This window comes from Papio anubis, chromosome 18, assembly GCF_008728515.1.
Source record: "Papio anubis isolate 15944 chromosome 18, Panubis1.0, whole genome shotgun sequence".
Classification (NCBI taxonomy): domain Eukaryota; kingdom Metazoa; phylum Chordata; class Mammalia; order Primates; family Cercopithecidae; genus Papio; species Papio anubis.
Genome location: NC_044993.1, coordinates 16489983 through 16512426, shown reverse-complemented (window position 1 = coordinate 16512426; position 22444 = coordinate 16489983). Strand labels below are relative to the sequence as shown.

The 22444-nt window shown below is 41.7% G+C and overlaps 1 protein-coding gene across 4 annotated transcripts in view; it reads left to right on the top strand.

Moving 5' to 3' along the window:
• HYDIN (HYDIN axonemal central pair apparatus protein) overlaps positions 1–22444 on the top strand; it is a 415044-nt gene that overhangs the window by 226350 nt on the left and 166250 nt on the right. For all 4 annotated transcript variants that reach the window (XR_004179730.1, XM_021932150.2, XM_021932149.2 and 1 more), the window contains exons 24-28: positions 13418–13540; positions 14218–14296; positions 17291–17410; positions 17670–17879; positions 19996–20133. Coding sequence is in view for 3 of the 4 variants with exons in the window: in XM_021932150.2 (XP_021787842.2) it covers positions 13418–13540; positions 14218–14296; positions 17291–17410; positions 17670–17879; positions 19996–20133 (670 nt within the window). In the remaining variant the exon portion in view is untranslated. The remainder of the gene's footprint in view (positions 1–13417; positions 13541–14217; positions 14297–17290; positions 17411–17669; positions 17880–19995; positions 20134–22444) is intronic.

The following is a 22444-nucleotide window of genomic DNA, read 5'->3' as shown; positions in this document are numbered from 1 at the left end:
GGCTACCATAACAAAACACCATAGAGTGCGTGACTTAAACAAGAGATATTTATTTCTCAGTTCTGGAGGCTGGTAGTCTGAGATCACAGTGCCAGCATAGTCAGTTTTGGTGAAGGCTATCCTCCTGACTTGTAGACAGCCACCTTCTCACGATGTGATCACATAGCAAAGGGAGAGAGAGAACACTCTGGTGTCCCTTCTTATAAGGACACCAATTCCATGAGGCTGGAATCTAAACCAAATTACCTCTCAAGTCCTTGATGAGCACATGTGGCTAGTGGCTATGTATTGGACATAACAGATAGAGAATATTTCTATCATTGCTTAAAGTCCTAGCGAACAACACTTATAGATAATTTGAATGCATTAATAGGCTTAATATAATTGACATATGTAGAACACTAAAAAAAATCTTCTGGCCCCATGGAACAGTTATGAAAAATTACTGTATACTAGGGCTTAAAGCAGATCTCAACAAAAAATCTGTTCTGTCGGAAATCAATAGCAAATAGATGACAAGAAACAAACAAGTAAACAAAAACACAGGCTTAGACATTTTAAAACATACTTCTGAATAACCTTAGATAAAATGGATAAATTCTTAGAACAATACAACTTGCCAAAACTAACTTTTTAAAGCAAGAAATCCAAATGGTCTTATAACCATTAAAGAAATAGTTTCAAATATCCCCATTTTTAAAAACCCGCTAAGCCCTGATAGATACAGAAAAGTTCATCCAATGATTTAAGAAATAAATTATTTCAAACTTAAACTCTTTTCAGATAAAAATATAAAAGACAGTATTACCCAACTTATTTTATAAAACTAACTTAATTTTTATACCAAAATCCATTAAACCCGGTCAGGGACATAAAGATTTCAGGCCATTCACACTCGTTAATTCAAAAATATAAATGTAAAACATTCACCAAAATATTAGCAAACTGAATCCAGCAAAGCATAAAAAGGTAAGATATAATGAGGTTGAGTTTATTCCAGGAGTGCAAGGTTGGTTTAACATTACAAATCCAATAATTCAATTTCCTATACTACCCCATTAAAGAAGAAAAAAACATATGATCATCTCAATAAATCAAGGAAAAAAATCAGTAGAGCCAAACAACTATTCTTGTGAAAATTGCTTAACCTGATCAAGGATAACTTTTTAAAATAGGAAGATGTGTTAAAGTCATCTCGTTTAAAAATCAAAAATAAGACGAGTTCCATTTCTTTTTTTTTTTCTTTTTTCTTTTTTTTTTTTGAGACAGAGTTTCGCTCTTGTTGCCCAGGCTGGAGTGCAATGGCATGATCTCGGCTCACCACAACCTCTGCCTCCCAAGTTCAAGTGATTCTCCTGCCTCAGTCTCCCAAATAGCTGAGATTACAGGCATGCGCCACCACGCTCAGCTAATTTTGTATTTTTAGTACAGACAGGATTTCTCCATGTTGGCCAGGCTGGTCCCGAACTCCTGACCTCAGGTGATCTGCCTGCCTCAGCCTCCCAAAGTGCTGGGATTACAGGCGTGAGCCACTGCACCTAGCCAAGAGTTCCATTTCTATTCAACAATTTACTAAAGATCCTAGCCAGTGTAGGAAGATAGAAAGTAAATAAAAGAGACTACGTTTGGAAAGGAAGAAACAAAAGTCATATAATAATTACATGGAAAACACAAAATAATAAACAGACAAATTACTAGAATTAATAAAAGAATTGAGTGAGGAGGATGGATTGATACAAAGTTATAAAATTCAATTGCATTACTTTTTTTTTTTTTTTGAGACAGAGTCTCGCCCTGTCCCCCGGGCTGGAGTGCAATGGTGCAGTCTTGGCTCACTGCAGCCTCTGCCTCCTGGGTTCTAGCAATTCTCCTGCCTCAACCTCTCAAGTAGCTAGGATTACAGGTGCCTGCCTCCACGCCCAGCTAATTTTGTATTTTTAATAGAGACAGGGTTTTACCATGTTGGTCGGGCTGGTCTCGAACTCCTGACCTCAGGTGATCCACCCGCCTCGGCCTCCCCAAGTTCTGGGATTACTTACAGGCATGAGCCAACACACCCAGCCTCAATTGCATTTCTGTATAGCAGCAACAAATAGAAAATAGAATGCAGTAGAAAAAAAAAAAGTACTTAGAAATAAATCTAATATAAAAATACAATATTTATGGATAAATGATAATTTTATTTAAAGTCATTAAAGAAGACCTAAGTAAATGGTGAGACATACTTGTTTCATTGATTTAAAAGACTCAGTTCAGTAAAGATGTCATTTTTCCCCAGAATGATCTATAGTTTAAATGTACTTCCAATCAAAATCCTGACAGGTTGATCCTAAACTTTATATAGAAGAGGGATGAGACTACCCAAACTCCTAGATATCAAGGCTTATTGTAAAAATACAATAGTTTAAAATGTTGTATTTGTGCACAGATAGGCAAATAGAATAAAGGAACAGAATAAAGGCCCCAGAAACAGGTCCTTAAATGTATGGAAACGTGACAAAACTGAAATATTTGAATAAAGGAGAAGGGATGGCCTATTCAGTAAATGATCCAGAAACAATATGTCATCTATATAGAAAAAAGCATAAACGGATCCCTAAACTCACACTATAGAAAATCATGCCTGTAATCCCAGCACTTTGGGAGGCCAAGGCAGGTCACACAAGGTCAGGAGTTTGAGACCAGCCTGGCCAACATGGTGAAACTCCATCTCTATTAAAAATACAAAAATTAGCTGGGCATGGTGGCATGTGCCTGTACTCCCAGCTACTCGGGAGGCTGAGGCAGAAGAATTGCTTGAACCCAAGAGGCGGAGGTTGCAGTGAGCCGAGATTATGTCACTGCACTCCAGCCTGGGCAATAGAGTGAGACTCTGTCTCAAAAGAAAAAAAGAAATTAATTTCAAATGGGTTAAAGATATAAACATGAAAAGGGTAAGTCAATTTTTTTAATTTGAAGAAAATGTAGGTTAATGCTTTGATTATCTCTGACTCTGAATAAGGAAGATTTTTTTTAAAACAGACAGGGTCTCACTTTGCTGCCCAGGCTGGAATGTGGTGGCATGATCATGGCCCACTGCAACCTCAAACTCCTAGGCTCAAGTGATTCTCCTGCCTCAGCCCGCAAGTAGCTGGGACTACAAAAGCATACCACCACACATGGCTGATGCTCTTTTTAAATTTTTTGTATAGATGGGGGTATCACTATGTTGCCCAGGCTGGTCTCAAACTCCCAGCCTCAGGCAATCCTCCTATCTTGGGCTCCCAAATTACTGGGATTACAGGTGTGAGCCACCTCACCTAGCCTCAGAATTTCTTAAACAAGAGACAAAAAGCACAAAATCATAATGAAACTATCCATAATCTCTATGTTGAAGTTGAGAACTTTCTTCATCAAGAGATACCATTAAACGAGTACAAAAACAAGGCACCAACAGAGAGCAGTTTTGGTATACAGACTGCCTTCAGATGATCAGTCTACATACTGCATAAAGAATGCCCTTGAAGGAAAAGACAGAATTCAACTAAAATCCAGGAGAGAAGAATGAGCAGTTATTTCACAGAAGAAGAGATATGAATGGCCAATAAAGAATAAAAAGATGTTGCACCTCATCAGTAATCTTGTAAATGGAAATTAAAACATTTACAACTAGACACCATTACATACCCACCAGATTGGACAAAATTAAATATGATCATACCAAGTGTTTCCACCAGCTTTTCCTCCACAGTGTCTCCTGGATCTGCCCTGCCTTTCATCGTCTTTCCCAGGAATTCTCCCTCCAGGCTACCTAACTCACTCTGCTGGTGGCTTTCTTCCCTCTGGTCTCCCTTGGCTGTAGACCAACCTGAGATTACTTTTCTTAAGGATGTTGGTTTCACCACCCCATTTCTTTCCCTCTGACTCAAGAGGAAGATGAGCCCTTCACTTTTTAGAAATACATGAATGTTTTCAAATCTACAGTTGTCTCTCAGGTATCCACTGAAGGTTGGAGCCCTCGAGAATACCAAAATCCACAGATGCTCAAGTCCCTTATATAAAATGGTGTTCTATTTGCCTATAGCCTTCCAACAGCCTCCTGTATACTCTAAATCCTCTCTAGATTACCCATAATAGCTCATGGAAATCTATGTAAATAGTTGCAGTATTGTATTGGTTTTTTATGTGTTGGGTTTTTTTTATTATTATTATTGTTATGTTGTTGGGTTTTGTCGTTTTTTTCTTTTCTAAGAAGTTTTTGATCCCTGGTTGGTTAAATCATTGGATGTGGGACCCACAGATGCAGAGAGTGACTGTATGGAAAAAAAAAGCATCTCTTGCGTTTCCAGGCAAAGCTTTCTGTCTGTTCTCCTCTGTAACCATAATCTCCTCACACTCTCAGTGTCTTCAAGCTTCCTATTCCTTTGCCTACAGTACAAGTGCTTCACATCTTAGAAAACCCGTCTCTTAATCTTCTTGCATTAATCACCAACTCTCTACCAGGGCATGGAAGAAAACAGAGTACCCTGGTTGCCTCCATTCATTCCCCAACCCAATTTAAACTGACTTGTGGCCTCCTCACTTGACTGAAACTGCCCCTGCAGAAAGTCAGCAATGATTTTATTATTATGAAACTACATTGTATGTGCAAAAGTGTTTGTAACACAGATACATAGTTTGAGAAGCATAAATCAATGTCCGTGCCTCATGATCCCCATTACAAGTAGGATACTGTTAGTAAATTTGAAATCCCCTGAGAGCAGTAGACCACTTTACACTCCATCTCTGGTGTCCCCAGAACCTTCCCAGGGCCTTCATCATCCAGGCCTCCTATAGCCTGTTCATCTAGAATCTCGTCTTCTGCTGCGATGGGTCAGCTAATTTATCTGACCGGTGGGGGGCGGGCAGATTACCCACTGAGGCTCATGAGAGGGCTGTCTGCCATCTCTGAAATCTGAGCTTCCAGAGACAAGTTTCCTGCCTTTGTAGTCAACCTGCAAGTGACCCAGGGCCAAGCACAGGGAAACTTAAGGAGCAGGGTAGGCCTTTAGCTCTCTTTATATTTAACTGAAAAGCTATCTCCATGTTAGGGCCCATACAGTCTACTTCTATTTGCAATTCAGCTTAGTCTCATTTCCTGAGTTACCATATCCATTACCCCATAGATAACTGAATTGGACTGTTTTTCATTTCAATTGTGAGTGTTACAAAACTTTTTGTCCTGCTTTTGTGTTATTGTAGAACTCTAGTCACCTTGTTATAGCTTCATTCTTTTTAAGACATTTTCCCAGTGTTTCCAATATCAGTGGAAGGCATCAGCCCTCCAGAGATTCAATGTGAGCTAAGCCGGCTTCTAATGAAATCGGCGGAAGCTATCAGTGCATATCTGAACCTAAGTCAGGGTTGTGTCCGCTTGGTTCATGGAGTGATGTTCGTGAAAAAAGGCTCATTTGGTTGGTCTACATGTTCATATTAATTAAAATCCTCCCAAAGCTAACTACATCTACTGAAAGCCAGACATTAAAAGAAATTGACTTTAAAAACCATCCTGTTTTGAAAGTATTCCTAAAGAGCTTTGAAGCTGATTATAAGGGAGATTTCACAGCCTACCTGTTTGGCAACCTTTCTAAGATCATGTAGCAGTGGGGACACCTTCTGGAGCTTTATAGAAGTGGCGTTTTTACACAGAAATCTCTAGACTACAGTGCTTCGAGGTAGATTCTGGGCACATTCCTCCACTACTCACCTGACAGCAAAACTGTTTCTGCAAAGTTACTTCAAGGGCAAGGTCAATGGTGTCTTGCTCTTTCTCATTCAGATTACAATCAGGATGGGTTCCTCTGCTTCCAAAGGTTCTAGACGACACATTGTATATTCCTTGTGTTGTGGGTTTCAGTTACTTTGGGAATGAAAAGACGTGCTTTGGGAGTCACTGCCCTGGGTATGGCTGACATGATGGGACCCGGGAGAAGCCCTCACCTGTGGATTGGCTGGACTCTCCAGCAAAGTCACTAAGAGCATGAGCTTTGGTGTGGGTCTGATGAAGCCACTGACCTGTCCTCTGAGCCTTGGTTTTGTCTCTGAAGACAGGATAATCATAGTGGTTTACTCCTCAAGCTGTTGTGAAGATTAAATTAGGCAGTGCGTATCAAGCGCTTCATAGTTCCTGGTAGGGAATAGTGATGAATACGGTCAGCTGCAGTTACTTAATTGGGGCTCTTTCTTGATACAGTTGCTTTACCACTATTTTCTTCATGACCTTCTCACTACCATCTTCTAGGTCAGTGGTTCTCAGCCATGAATGCAAACTGGAATCACCTTGGGAAGTTTCAAATAGATTGAAGCCAAGTAAATCAGAATCTCTATGGTTGGGATTCAGGCTTCAGTCTTTCTTAAGGGTCCATGAAGGATCCCAATGGCCAGCCAACACTGAGAACCACCGTTCTAGAGGCTCCAATTGCAACTCCTTTTGAGAACCTTTTAAAAAGATGGTTTTCATCTCCTAAGCTCTGAGTAACGTGAGTTTCAGCCTCTCAGCAATCTCTCATCAGTTTCCACCTTAGCACACGTGGCCAGTTGGAAGTATTCTGTGGTATAATAACATCAGAGGGCCGGCGGGCGGGGGGCTTCTTTCCATAATAGAGACATGTCTTTAGTTGCCTTCCCCTTCTCACGTGGCAGAGCTAGACCATGCTGGTAGGGAAGGCACTGGGCCAGCCCATCTGTTTCCATCTGTCATTTGCTTCCCAATGTAGGAGGATCAGCAAGTGTAGGACCACAAATCCAGACAATAAATATGGAAACATGGCAGGGACTTTGTGTTTGCACCAAGAGGGGCTTAGAAATATGCTCACTTTTAATATAATTTAAAGTAATATTATAATCTGCTCCCTTTAGAAACAGCAGTCAGGGGCTTGCCTAATCTGGAGCAGATTTGCAACGTGTAGAGACAGAGGAAGGAAGGGAGGGAGGCAGGGAGGAAGGAAGGAAGGAGGGAGGGAAGGAGGGAGGGAGGGAAGGAAGGAAGGAAGGAGGGAAGGAAGGAAGGAAGGAAGGAAGGGGATCAAGGGGTTTACAAAATGAGAGAAGCAAAGTCAGATAGCTGAGAGCAAGAATAGGAATTTGGGAAGCCACCTGATAAGATCTGATAAGTAAAGATGCGTGGTTTGCACCAGATTATAAATTAGGAACAATGGAAATATGAGATTGGAACTGCAGGAGAAAATAATCTCAGCAATGAAATTAATGCACAGAGGCCACTAGCTCACATTCAGACCTTCAGAGTGCTGGATACTCTCAAAACTGGACCTCTGACCATGCAAGGCACCAGTGGCTACTGTGGATCACTTTCTCATTTTGATACCAGTGATATATAAGGATGATGACCAGCTTGCATGGCTAAGAATATTGACATTTTCTTTCCATACTTGAAATGTTTTCATTCTACTTGTTCGTTCTGTAATTGTTTATTGAGGGTAATTGTGCAGGGCACTGTGCTAGGGAGAATAAAACCAATCTGTATATGTTAGCTTTTGTCACACAACAAGATACTCGAAACATAATTGTCTAAACAGAAAATGTGTATTAGTTCTCATGAATCTGTGAATTGGCTAGGTGGTTTTCAAGTTGCCATTTGCATCACATTTTCGAATGCCTCGTTGGCCAAGGAAGTCAAGCCAAGCCCAGATGCAAGGCCTGAAGAAAATAGACTCCATCTGTTGATGGGAGGAGAAGCAAAGTTGTATTACAAACAGTTGTGCTTTCAGGAATTGGAGGGATTACTTTTTTACAAATAGTAGACCATCTGATATAACATGTGAACAAAACAAGATCTGTATAACCCTTTTTACTACAGGGAGTTAACTGCAGTACTCCTGACTAGAACTTCATTCAACAAATGTCAGGCTTGACTCTAAGCTTGGTGTGCTGCCCAGTGCTGGAGACCGTGGGGAGAGAGGCAGATGTGGCTCCTGCCCCTGCTGATGAGTCGATTACAATGTGGGGTGTAGAAGCATGGAGATGACCCCTGAACCTGGACTTGGGGGTCAGGGAAGATGTTCCAGTGAAAGTAACATCTAAGCTAATGCTGAAAGGTTAGGTAGATGTTAACTGCTCAATGCCAGGAGGAAGAGGTGCATGAGAGCAGTCAAAGTGACTGCTGGGGTCAGTGCCAGCCTGCAGTGGCAGCTGGGGCATCAGCCCCTCCCCCTACTCATGGCTACTATCTCCCTTCCTGTCATGCCTGCCCCCAATGCCGACCATCACTGACCCCACCTCATTGCTTCTGTATTCTTCATCATCATTGTCATCATCATCACCTGCTTCCATTGGGCACCTACACATAACGCTGCGCCCACAACAGACTTATTCCCCGTCCCTGGGGAATCCACGTTCTCTCCATCCTATTTCCTTTGCAGCAGGGGTTCTCAACCCCCCACATGACAGTACCAATTTGTGGCCTGTTAAGAACTGGGCCACACAGAAGGTGAGCGGCAGGTGAGCAAGCGAAGCTTCATCTGTATTTACAGCCACTCCCCACCACTCACATTACCACCTGAACTCTGCCTCCTGTCAGATAGGCAGCGGCAGTAGATTCTCACAGGAGCACAAACCCTATTGTGAACTGCACATGTGAGGATCCCAGTTGCATACTCCTTATGAGGATCTAATTCCTGATGATCTGTCACTGTCTCCCATCACCCCCTGAAGGGACTGTCTAGTTGTAGGAAAATAAGCTCAGGGCTCCCACTGATTCTACATGATGGTGACTTGTATAATTGTTTCATCATATATTATGATGTAATAATAATAGAAGTAAAGTGCACAATAAATGTAATGTGCTTGAATCATCCTGAAGCCATTCCCCCCACCACCCCCACCCAGTCCATGGAAAAAATTGTCTTCCATGAAACCAGTCCCTGGTGCCAAAAAGTTAGGGACCGCTGCTTTGCAGGCACCTTTCCCTCGGCCTAAACGTTCCTTCCACTCTTCACTTGAAAAGAACCATTTTTTCTTTTGTGCATAGTTAGACCATATCCTCCTCCGTGAAGACTTCTGTATGCATCCAAGACAAGTTAGCATCTCCCTTGTTTGAATTCCAAAAATGATGATAATCCTCACCAACCCCACACAAGAGCAGCTCACATTTATTGGACATTTGCTATGACCCAGCTTCCACGGGGCTCCTTACATGAACTAGGGCTCACCGCAATCAGATGCAGAGGATTCTCTTACTAACACAGCCCCCAGGCCCATCGTGCACAAGTGGGGAAGCTGGAATTCAAACCCAAGCCCTCTGACCCCACAGCCTTGCTTGGAACCCTTGTGCACTGCCTGGCTCCCTGCTGGAGCACTTGTACCCTAAAGCACAGCCATTCCTGTGGCTCTGACTCTGATCCACTGGCCTCTTAGCTGCGTGAAGCAAGGGTTGGGTTTCTCAGCTTTGGAATCCTACAACACTATAGTGGATTCCCTAGAAGGAGAGCCCGAGAATGTGGTTCTTGAGGTGATTTATTGAGGGAGGGCTCTCAGGAGAAACTATAAGAAATTCAGGGAAGCAAGATAGGGCCGGAGGAAAACTCGGGGAAGATGTGATTTCAGAAGTCTAACCTCTGCCTGATTCCGTGGGGAGCTGTGGGGTGTAAATTACATCACAGTTTGTCCCACTCAGAGACAAGGAGGCTGGGCTCTCATAGTCGCCACCCCTAGCAGTCACTCCTTCCTATAAGTCATACCCTAATGAGAGGGAAGGCAGCTCAGGGTGGGTGAGGCATCTCCCATCACGCCAGGGCAATGCTCCAGAGGAAGGTACAGCCACACACACAGCACCTGGGTGCATCACCCTAATAAAGTGCACCGGCAGCACCTGCAGCAGTCATCAGTTTTTAAAAAGTATTAAACAGCATATGCAGGCCCTTCTTGTCCAGCCAGTGGCTAATTTCATCCTCTGTAGTGGACACTCCCAGAAGCCAAGTCTAATGAATGAATGAATTAGAAGTCTTTGAGTCCCCTACAGGGCTGCCCACCCCCACCACCTTTTCCCACAAGACTGCACTGCACAGACTTCAGTGGGTGTCCAGCATCCACCATCCCATCTGCAAAGATCATGGAAGCTGCAACACAGAACATCAACTGAAATACAAGCTTGTTCATTAGGGTTTTATTTTAGCACCACACTGCTTCCAGTGAAGAAAGAACAGGAAAAAAGTATGGTGGGGTTTTTTTGTTTTTTGTTTTTTGTTTTTAACTTTCCAGCGCAAAAGATTGTGGTGATCCTTCCCCCAGAGTTGAAAATAAACCATGAGGAGGGAAGCCACTGCCCCCAAAGCCAGTGCTGCTGATCAGTGGGTGTCTGATATGATGTGATTCTCCGGCAGCTACAGGGGCGTTTCTCTCCTGGCTTCTCCCGTGATTCTGATACGAGGAGCTCTGGAATTGGAACAGTATCGATTGTTCCTGTTTGCTCTGCACTCTCTTTTAAAAATAACTGAATCTACTCCTGTTTGGGTCAGCATACCAGGAAAGTAATCGTCTGTTCCTGAGGGTAAAAGGAAATCTGATCCAAAAACCTCTACCAACATTCTATTTCAATATTTTGGAGCAGGTTTTCCAGTTTTAATAACTTAAATCCCTCATTATGGTAAATGTTTCACTGTCTCTTGTGGCTCAGGTGGCGAGCAGGGAGGGCTGCTCTGCCTTCCTCTGTTGATTTCCACAGAGACCTCTCACTTCCCAGTTGTCCAGGTAGCATTGTCCAGTGAGGTGTTGTTTTTCCTCAGGTATGAAGACCCTCTACAGCTTCGTATTTTTCCTTTACAGAAATTCCCATGTGCTTTCTCTTTATGCAGCACAACATCTCACAGGGGTGCAAAGGCTGGATGGGAGAGTGCTATTATGTGGGGCAGCGAGCCGGCAAAGCCTCCCCAGGTGTCTCTGCTGACCTGGGGTGATTTAATAAGTGTTCAGAATTGTCCTTGGCTGATTTTCACTGTCCCTAGCTGTTAAGGCTGCAGTGATAGCCCCATATTAATTATCAGCTCCATTCTCAGCTGTCATGTTGCCATTCCTACCCATGGCAGCTCCTAAATCTAGCTGCCCATTAGAATTGCCTGGGAAGACTGCTAAAAATCTGACTCCTGAGACCTGCTGAATTGTAATCTGTCGGAGGACGAGGTTCAGGAATCTTTATTTTAACGACCTTCCCAGGAGATTTTTTAGCACCCAGCCCAACATGTGTTCTCTGCCCCTAATGGAGTGGTTTCAGCCAGAGGTAAAGTCAGCTAGAGACATCTGGCCTGAAACAAGTCAAATGGAAGCTCAGGCCAAAAATGAAAAGAGTTTTTCCATACTCTGTGACTTCTCCATGCTTTCCCATCCCCACTCTTTATCCCAGGTTGGCAGAGAGGGTGCAGGACAGTCAGATGCTGACTTTTCTGCATAGTGAGTGCTCCATGCTATTCAACTGTTCTCATTCAACAGTCCACACATCCATCCATCCATCCATCCATCCAATCAATCAAACATCTGTTGAGTTTGGGCTCTATGTATGAGACCCTGTGCAATAGGGTCTGTAAAGAGGGGACACCGTGGATCCTTCTTCCATACAGTAATAAGCCCAGCCAAGATCATGCCGGCCCAGTGTTTTCCCTTCTTAAAAAGAGCAACCAGAGCTCAGCTCAGAGCCTTCACCAGGCAAGAAAATAATTACATTGATTTTTTCTGTTGTGTTGATTTTTCTAAATATGAGAGATAATACTGTGTTTTCATTTATAGTAATGACATAGCCTATTAATGAACCCCACAATGTGATATCACCCTATGCTCATTTGAATGGCTAAAATGTAAAAGACTAAATACCAAGTGTGGATGAGAATGCAGACCAACTGGAACTCTCATACAATGCAGGTGGTAGTGTAAAGTGGTACAGCGACTTTGGAAAACTGGTTGGCAGTTTCCTGTAATGTTAAACATACATATACCATACAACCCAGCAATTTGCTTCCAAGGAGTTTACCCAAGAAGAATGAAAACATATGTCTACAAAAAGACTTTTACACAGATGTTCACAGCAACTTGATTCATAGCATCTACAAGCTAGAAATAGTCGAGGTGACCATCAACAAGAAGGTGGGAAAACATCCACACTATGGAATACTGCTGCAAAAAAAAAAAGAACAGCTCACTGCTACATGCAACAACATGGACGGATCTCAAAAACATCACGCCAAACAGAGGAGGTCAGACACACATTCGTACATATTTCCAATTCCATTTCTATGAAAGCGTAGGCAAATTAATCTCTAGTGATATTAAGCAGATGAGTGTTTGCACAAGGCAACTCTTTAGGATGATGCAAACATTCTGTGTATTAATGTGGTGATAGTTCCACAGATGTGTATATAACTCATCAAACTGTGTGCTTACAAATCACGACGATGGTAGCGGGATGCCTGAAATTTAGGAAATGATCCTCTAGGAGGTGGTTAGAGTGGACAGGGTCCTAAAAGAAGTGCAGCTGAAATGCTGTGACACTTCCAAGGGAGGGAGATGGGCCAGTGGTGGAAGCTTCACATAGTGGATGACATTTGTGCTGAGCCTCTGAGTACAGATGGGGCCAGAATGCATATATAAGTGAAATGGATTGAAATTAACATCAAGGGCTTGAGATAGGTTGGGGAGGGGCAGAGATGGGTCCAGAAAAAGCCACATACCAAGGAGAAACAGGAAGAATCAGGGTGACCCCACCGCCTTGGCCTTTGTGACATCCAAAGACCTTTTTAATCACTGGAACCTGGACATATGGGCTTCAGCACCAGCTGGTACAATTGCTTCTTTTCCCCTGGGTTCCTCTGCTCAGAGAACTCGAGTGGCAGCACAACTTAGTGGTGGGACCAGGACTAGGGTGTGGCGAGCAAGGCACTGAGGTCACATTTAGGAGGCAAGGTCATGTAAGAAACCCGAGCCTGCACTTCCAGGCCCCTAACAGAGAGTGCTTCCCAGGCCTCAGCTGAGCCTTAGCCCTGCTTTCTGGTTATCTGGGAGCAGGATTCCCAGTGGTTCATTCATTCACGACCATGCCGACTACTTACTCCAGGCCAGGCTCTGAATTAGATACCATATTGGATACCAGTCCTCAGCGAGTCCACATCTAGCAGGGATGGTAAAAATAAGTGTGAAAGGGGAAGCCCAGGGGGCTGTAGATACTCAGAGGAAAGAAATTGGGCCGAGGCTGGTAGTCAGAAAACTTTTTAAGAGCAAGTGAAACCTTAGCTGAGATTTGAAGAAGGCAAGTTCAAGGGAGGGTGTAAGGTGGTCCCTGGTAGAACTGCCTGGTCTGGGATTTGGAGTTTGGCCTTAGAAACTGAGAGCCCACTGAGCACTGATTTGCAAAAACTGATGTCTCCTGTCTCCCCCCATTCCCTGTCCCATGCCTTGGTAGGTTTGTGACGTTGCTGAAGAAGCCCTACAGTGCCCCACTGGCCCAGATGGAGTCCATCCCAGCAACCTCAGAGACTGCCAGCTCACCAGCAATCCCCGAGATGGATTTAAATGGTTTTGTTAAGTAAGTGCAAATGCAAAACCAACATGGATTTTTTGTGGTAGCTTTTCTTTTCTTTACACGGTCTTACATTCTCAATATTCATCCCTCATTGGTTCATTCATCCAGTCACCAGTCAACAGTTTAATAAGTGTTTTCTATGTGTAGGCCCCAGAGTAGACATACAGGATAGGGAGGAGGTACCATCATGAGTCCTGGGGAACTGAGCCCTTCCTATCATTTGTCCAAGGTCTACATATGTCCAAGATCTACAGCCAGTATTGGGTCCAGGGTAGCAAGCACGAAAGGACATAACAATTCGCCAAACATTATATCCTCACAATAAAATGCTCCAATAAATAGGGAAACATTAAGCACATAGGGCACCCACATTGTCTGAAGAATTGCTAGAGCTTCCTAGGACTTTTTGTAAGTTGGACATGGGCTTGATGGGCCAGTAAAGAAGGGTTGAGCCCCGTGAAAAATTGACAAGTTCAGTGGCCTAGACCACATGTTTGGGGGCATAGGGCAGCAGAGCCCTGACCAGCTGACCTCTTAAGAAAGGTGTCCCTTGATTGAGAAGCCCCCTTACGTTTGGGGGTGTGGTAGAGGGAGAAGAGGAAGACAGGGCAGTTATGCACCTGAGACTGTGGTGATGACGGCCCAATGAGTGAATCTCTGCATCTCATTAAACTTCTCAGGACTATCCTTGTGGATGAAGATGCCAGGCCTGAAGAAAAAGAACCAAGAAAAACGAAAGCATCCAGTGTGATCTCAGATGTATGGTGTCCTTTCCCTGGGGAGGGTAGGCAGGTCAAGGGTCCTTCCCATAAAACAAAGGCAGAACCAGGAGCAGAGTGGCCAGTGCAATGCTTGGGTTTAGTTGAGACAAAGCCATATAGCTTTACCCACATTTCTTCCCAGCCAAACACCCCAGAGCCAATACTCAGTGAGAGCCCAGGACACCTCAGCACATATATCTTCTCTACAATGGAAAAGCCAGTTATCCCTAAACCTTGGTGATCCTGTGATGTTCCTACACCCTACATAGAGGATACTAAAGGAAAAATATTTTCTTAATAATTCTGTAGCAAAAACAGAGGGAGCTTAAAAATTAATACCCTTAAATTCTCCTTCTAGAATGATGGCCTAAGCAAACTATTGGAGATACAAAGATGTGCATACAAAGATGCTTGTTACAACATTTAGAAATAGAAAAAAATGAAAAAAATAATGAAAGATAAATTGCTTTATGTCCATGATGTGATGCAATCTTTTAAAATAGTGTTGAGCGGGATTTTCCTACAGTGTGGGTAGGAGTATGAATTGGCATAACCTCTATAACATACAATGTGGCAAGTATATCAAAATTTAAAATGCATTGTCCCCCTTCTAGAAATTATCCTCCAGATACACCTCCGCATTTGCATAAAGCATGTAACCATCCTTGTACGCTGCAGCTTTGTTTGTAAAAGCAAGAAATATTGGAAACAACTTAATTTCACCAATAGGAGACCGTCTGAATAAACTAAATTTCATCTTCACAAGGCAATACTATGAAATTCTTTTTAAAAAATGAGAAAGTTCTCTACATACTAATTTGGCACAATCTCTGATATATTAAGAAAAAATACTCAGTGCAAAACAAAACAAAGTACATTGTGTGCTACCATTTGTATAAAGAAAAATGTCTATTAAAGCAACCAACACTTATTGAGCACTGATCTAAGCTTTGGTTTGTTTGTTTGTTTTTTGTTGTTGTTTGTTTGTTTGTTTGTTTGTTTTTTGAGACAGAGTCTCACTCTGTTGCCCAGGCCAGAGTGAAGTGGCACCATCTTGGCTCACTGCAACCTCTGCCTCCTGGGTTCAAGCGATTCTCATGCTTCAGCCTCCCGAATAGCTGGGATTACAGGCGCCTGCCACCATGCCTGGCTAATTTTTGTATTTCAGTAGAGACAGGGTTTCACCATGTTGCCTGGGGTGAAACTGAACTTGAACATCTGAGCTCAGGCAATCCACCTGCCTCAGCCTCCCAAAGTCCTGGGATTACAGCCGTGAGCCACAGCCCCAGCAAAGCAGTTTTTTACATTAACTGTTTTACTTCTCCCAGCACCCCTGTGAGGTGGGTACCACCATCTTTCCCCATTTTACCAATGCAGGGACATGTGCATCAAGCCAGGGAGCTAGAAGACTTGACCATCTGGCTTACTCTTAGCTACTGTGTTACCTCTCAAACAGTTACATAGGTATCTTTGCTTGTGCTTGGAATATCTCTGGAATTTAATCTTCATGAGGGCAGGAATTTTTTTCTGTTTTGTTCACTATCATATCCTCAGGATATAGAACTGGTTCTTAGTAAGTCCCCAGTAAATATCAGCTGAATGAAGCGGAATAACTAATTGAACATATGGGAAACTGGACAGTGAGTACCTTAGGAGGGGGGGAACCGGAGAACTGTAGGGATAGGAGTCTTTCTAAAAAATTTTTTTACCGTATATCCTTTTGAATGTTTTAAATTTGTATCGTGTACAATCAACTTTCTAAAATACTTTAAGTGATGTTTGTGAAGAATGTTCAGTCATATGGAAGATGGCACTCATATTAGGTCAACTGAAAAATCAGAATACAAGTATATATGCACACATAATACACAGTCTAAATATACATATATATTTATAATATATTTTATATATACATATGTACCTATATAATATATAATATATTTTATATACACATATATAATATATTTTATATACACATATATAATATATAATAATATTTATCTACAGTATAACCTGAGATGGATTTTTCTTTCTTTCCTTGGAGCTTTCTGTATTTTAAAATTTTTTTAGAATGAGTATGTGTGAGTATGTAAAACATTTGTCTTTTAAATGTTAATTCTTCTTTTTCTATTTTCAAAGATGCTTATCATAGAAAACTCAAGAATAGGCCAGAAACAGTGGTTCACGCCTGTAACCCCAGTACTTTGGGACCCAAGGCAGGAGGATGGCTTGAGGCCAGGAGTTCAAGACCAGCCTGGGCAATATAACGAGACCCCAGGGTGTGGTGGTACACGCCTGCAGTCCTAGCTACTTTAGGGAGGCTGAGGTGGGAAGATCACTTGAGCCCAGGCATTCGAGGCTGCAGTGAGCTCTGATCATGCCACTGCACTCCAGCCTGGGTGACAGTGACAGACACCTTGTTTCAAAAATAAAATATATGTGTACAAATATGTGTACGTATGTGTACATATAAACTCAAGAATACAGAAAAATTAAAGCAAACATCCTCAAAATTCCTATCTTCTTTCTACCCCACTGAGAAAAATTCTAATGAAATTCTTAGCAAACAACTTCCCAGATATTTCTATTTGCCTATGCAAATCTCTGAAGGAATTTACACACACACACCTTCAGACACATGAGGCATATGTAATTTCACATGAATGGAACTGTTTTCACTCAATAATATATTGTGCACATCATTCCCATCCATAAATATACATGCATTATCCTTCATGGATAGACGTACCACACACACTTCCTTTAAAGTGACCACCTATTGATGGGCACCGAGTTGTCTTCCAAAGTTTTGCTGTTATAAATAATGCTGCCATAAACATCCTTGTGTGTACATTATAGTCACTTGCTCAATTATCTCCCTGGGGAAAAAATGTACTATTTTTATAATCGTATACAACATACTTTATTTTTCTGTCAATTGATGATCCATTTTGAATGCTTGCCAGCTTTTCCTCACATCTTTAATTTCTAGGAAATAAAAATTAGCTCTGCTGAAATAGAAAGAATATACTCAAGCCAGAGCCAGGTTGAGGATCAGGAATCCCTACAGACCTGTGAACAGAATGAGATGCTTTCCATCGGGATAGAAGAAGTAAGTGACACGGTGTGAATCCTGACCTTATCAGACACTAACTTTTCTTTCTAACTGAGCACCTGCCCCACATTAGAAACTTAAATCTCACCAGAGCACTGTTACCATCATTACCATTGTGTGTTTTCAGGGTGCCGGGCTACCTTCTATCAAATGAGTTAAAGACTGGAATTAATGTGTAAATTGACATAACTTTCACTTACCCTTGGCAGGCATTCATCCCATCAGCTGCTCTCTTATAGAATGACTTTCTCTGCAGGTGTTTGATATTTTGCCCCTGTTTGGAGTGTTGCAGCCACATAGTAGCCACCAAATGTCATTCACCTTCTATGGACACTCTAACATCATTGCACAAGCTAAAGCTCTGTGTGAAGTGGAAGAAGGACCCACCTACGAAATAACACTAAAGGGAGAGGCGTCCCTGGTCAACTATTCCTTTGACACCAAGGATATTCACTATGGATTACAGGTATCGCAAACCATCGGGTGGAGATTTTCTGGTTTTGCCTTAAGCATCTTAAACAAATCTCTCCTGAACCCCAGTCATCGTAGTCTTGCCATCACCCCTGTCCTTGATCTCCCATCTGCCTCCCTAACCCTGACCATCCTCCTGCTGCCAACTGTTTGCCAGATACTTGCATTTGCTTTTCTTATCGTCTCCTGAAACTGAGCATGTTAGATGCTCAAGGTCACTTCTTCACTTTCAGCCCAGGAGCCTGTTCCAACTTCTGCATTTCTTTCAATAGCACTACCATTTTCTCCACCCTTGGGTTCACAATCTCCAAGGCTTTTCCTCTGCACTCTCTCCTTCACCTCTCCACATCCTTCTAAGCATCCAGGGTTTGCTGACTCATCACCAGGGTCCCTCTCTGAGTCAGTTTTCTCTTCCCATTGCCACTGATATCACATTGCAGGGTCTCATCAAGCCATGCCTAAATTATTACAGCAGTTCCTCCCACACTGTAATGTGCCTATGAATCATCTGGGAGTCTTGTTCAAGTGCAGATTCTGATTCAGTAAGTCCAGCGACATTTTCCAAAATGTTGTCATCCCATCAGTCCCTGACCAATTAAGCCCAGCAGCATTTGGCAAAGCAACGTGATATTGACCGAAGAGCATGGTTTCGTATTCCGGTTTCACTTCCTCTTCATATCCCGGTTTCACTTCCTCTTCGTATTCTGGTTTTACTTCCTCTTCGGATTCCAGTTTTACTTCCTCCTGACTGCATGACCTTGGGCACATCACCTCTCCAAGCCTCAGTGTCCCTCATCTGTAAGGTGGGAATGGAGTAGCAGGCCTATCCCACCAGGAGTTGTCCTTGCTTAAAGTGTTTGGTCAGTGCTGTGCTGGATCAGAGTTGGCTGTCCATTGTCATGAGTTCCTTTGGGTCAGAGCCCATTCCTCCACCTGGGTGAAGCTATCCTAAGCCCCTGTATTAACTGGTGATCTTTACACTGTAAGTTTTACTTCCCATAATTCCCTATTATAGTCCATACATTTCATTGTGGCCAAGCTGGTCTATCCACTGGCCCCAGTGCACCCCAGCCTTTCATGAGGTTACACTTTCTCTTACTTTACCTTTCCCATCCTCCACTCTACCAAGCCCAAACCTCTATATCCCATAAGACCCAGCTCAGCTCCTTCCACAGTTATCTTTTACTTTACATTCCCTTGGCACTTAATGATAATCTTTGCCATAATATAATATACTTTCCCATTTTTGTTTTGGAATAATTGTCAATTCCATCAGTACACATTCTCTTCCCAATCAGATTTTGTGTTATGCACTTGGAGACCATATCTCCTACCAAATTTCAATGAGGATTGAATCTCCATTATATAGCTCCTTCATGTATAATTACTGAATCGTGCGCATGCATGTGTGTTTATAGATCAAAGATTGTGCCTAAAATCTGATTCACCTAGCACCTACTGAGACCATCTCCATGATGCTGACCAAATAGAATTCTCTTTCCTTCTTCGTCTCCAGGGTCCTTTGGGCACTTGGTTTTGGCTCCTCTGAGTATAGTCTTTGAAGCAGTCAGTCCTCACCCTAGCTTTTCCTAAGGACCCCCAAAGCGGCCTGTTTGTGGTTATTGGGCCTGCTAACCCAGCTGGTGAATTATGTTAGCAAAATTCCAAGAAAAAGAACATGACTAGCCTGTTACACCCATGGTTCTCCATCTGAATGGAAAAATTCATTCTAGAACATTCTAAACTCAAATCTTTTGTTTTTCTTACAGTACAGAATCCAGAAGGCAAATGTTTTTAATGTAGAAATCTTACTTTAAGATTCTCTATTACAAATTCCTGTAGTGAAAAAACTGAGACCCAGGAAGGTGAAATGCTTAGCCCCACAGCCATACCTAAACTAAATCGGTTCTTAGAAGAACTAAGAGCCAGGTTTCCAGAGTCTAGTGCCCCAGTAGGCATTTGTTGTGATGCTGAGATGTAGATTGACCAGTCTTTATATCAGGAGCTGTCACACCTTTATCCATGAGGTGTGTTTCTGCACCTTTCTCACGATCAAAGCCACGTCCCAAGAGTGGGTGGCAAAGGAGTCACTCATCTCCTTCTCTTTCAAGCTGTTTGACCACGTCACAGAGAGGGAAATCACGCTGACGAACACGGGGAAAGTCGGCTTTGAGTTCAAAGTTCTGACTGACCCCCAGTCTTCTCCAGACAACCTTCTCCCTGGAGTGCCACTAATCCTGCCTCTCTCCGTAAGTAAACAGTGGGAGGGGCCCGAATTCAAACCTACAAGTCCCACCCCGATGCAGGTGAGTATTCATGGCCAGGATTACAAGTGTGACTTTTTCTTTTTATTAAAACTGAAGAACTCTCAGAAGCAGAAAAAAAATAATAATCCAAGCCACTTCACTCATTTATTAAACAAATATTTAGTCCCTCAGTAGCCAGTTTCCAGGCACCAGGGATATAGCAATCAACAAGACAAATGCAACGCATGGATTTATTTTCCATGATAATGAGACTAGTTTATTTCCACCGATGTCTTCACACTGCCCTTGTAATTCCCAAGGGCTTCCTCTCCACTGACTTCAGCAGGTGTGAAACACCAGCAGACTGCGCTGAGCCAAACTGGTTTCAGAAGCAAACAGAGAAAGTGGTTCCTTGTTCATATTATGTTGATCGACCAGTTTTAAGGAACATTTGCTGAATTTTTCTCATTATGAAAATAGCACATAATTGTTATAGGAAAAAATGGAAAATATTTTTAAAGTGTAATTATTCATAATCTTGTAAATCCAAAGATAATGAGCACCATCGTCTTTGATGATAAAGTCTGTTCTTCCCCTAAATTATCTCACATATTTGGATTTACTGCTGGTCTCTTTATTCTTCATTGCTCTGTCTGTGCCTACATTAATGCTATACTATTTTAGTTGCTATGGCTTTAAAAATACATCTTAATATCTGTTAGGTCAACTCCCCTTTTGGTTTTTTCCCAATTTGTCTTAGCTAATCTTTTGAATTCACTTTTTTTGGTTTTTTGTTTTTTTGTTTTTCTTTTTGAGACCAGGTCTGGCTCTGTCGCCTAGACTGGAGTGCAGATCTCAACTCCCTGCAACCGCTGCCTCCTGGGCTCAAGCAATCCTCCCACCTTAGCCACCCAAGTAGCTGGGACCACAGGCATGCACCACCACACCCAGCTAATTTTTGTGTTTATTATTTTATTTATTTATTTATTTATTTATTTATTTATTTTAGAGACAGGGTATTGCCATGTTGCCCAGGCTGGTCTTGAACTCCTGAACGCATCCCAAAGTGCTGGGATTACAGGCGTGAGCCCCATCTCACCCGGCCCAAATTCACTCTTGTGTTTTGTTTCTCTAACTTCCTGACTTGAATGCCTACTTTTATTTTTTTTCTTAGTTAATAATGAAAAAATGTAAGGCTATCCATTTGCCTAAGGACACCTTTAGCCTTATCCCTTATATTTTAAGAAAATTACAGATAAAGTAGATGTCAATTTTGTGTGTTTTATACATGTTAATATTTAACTATTATAATTTTCATTATCTAAATTATAGTTGTCTTATAGTTTTACTTGCAAGTATAATTTAAAATACGTTTTTCTTTATTTAATTTCCAAATAATTAAGATTTTTGCTTTTGTTATTTAAATTGTTACTAATATTGAGGTTTTTTTGAATCATGATTAGATAATATGGTCCTCTAAATTCCTACTTAGTGAATTTATTAATATATTTTAATGACCTAAAGTGATTTTTAATACTAATAAATGTTTGAAAATAATGTTACCTGGGCTATAGAATCCAGATTATCATATCTGGAATCTCTACTAAATTAACCTGAATAATTATAACATTAAAATCTTCTGTATCTTTTTCTGTTTAATTTTTCTAAGACTCAAGAGTGGTATATAAAACTTTTGTCCATTTCTCTATTGTTTTCTACAAATACATGCACCTTTTTGTTTTATACTCTTTTGTTTCTGTGTTGACACAGAAGATCTCATGACTATTAAGTGTTCATCATGGACTGTGTGTTCTGTCTGCCTTCAGTTGCCTTCTTGTTCCCTTTGAATGCTCTGCTTTGAATTCCGCTTTGTTTGGTCTTAATATTGTGATTGCTGCTTTCTTTTTGCGTTACATAATTTGCCCATAGTCTATGTCATTTTGTTTTAGGCTTATCATTCATCAAACATATGTATTGGGATTTTGTTTTTTAATCTCCTCTGAGAGTCCTTAAGTGTCAGTAGGAACGTTTAACACATTCTTATGATTAGCAAAACTGAAATGCTTGCTGTTATTTCTTTCGTCGTATTTCATTTGTCTATTTTTAAAATTTCCTTAGAGTTTTGTTTCTATTCCATCTTTGTATCTATCATAACTGCTATGTTTTCCTTGCCCTTTTCTAAAGTTTTTTAAAGCATTTGAATTTACATTGCTGCAGTTATTGTAAATTGGTAACAATTCTGTAGAGAATAATTTGGCCTTATCTATCAAAATTACACTTTGACCCAGCAATTTCATTTCTAAGAATTTATTCT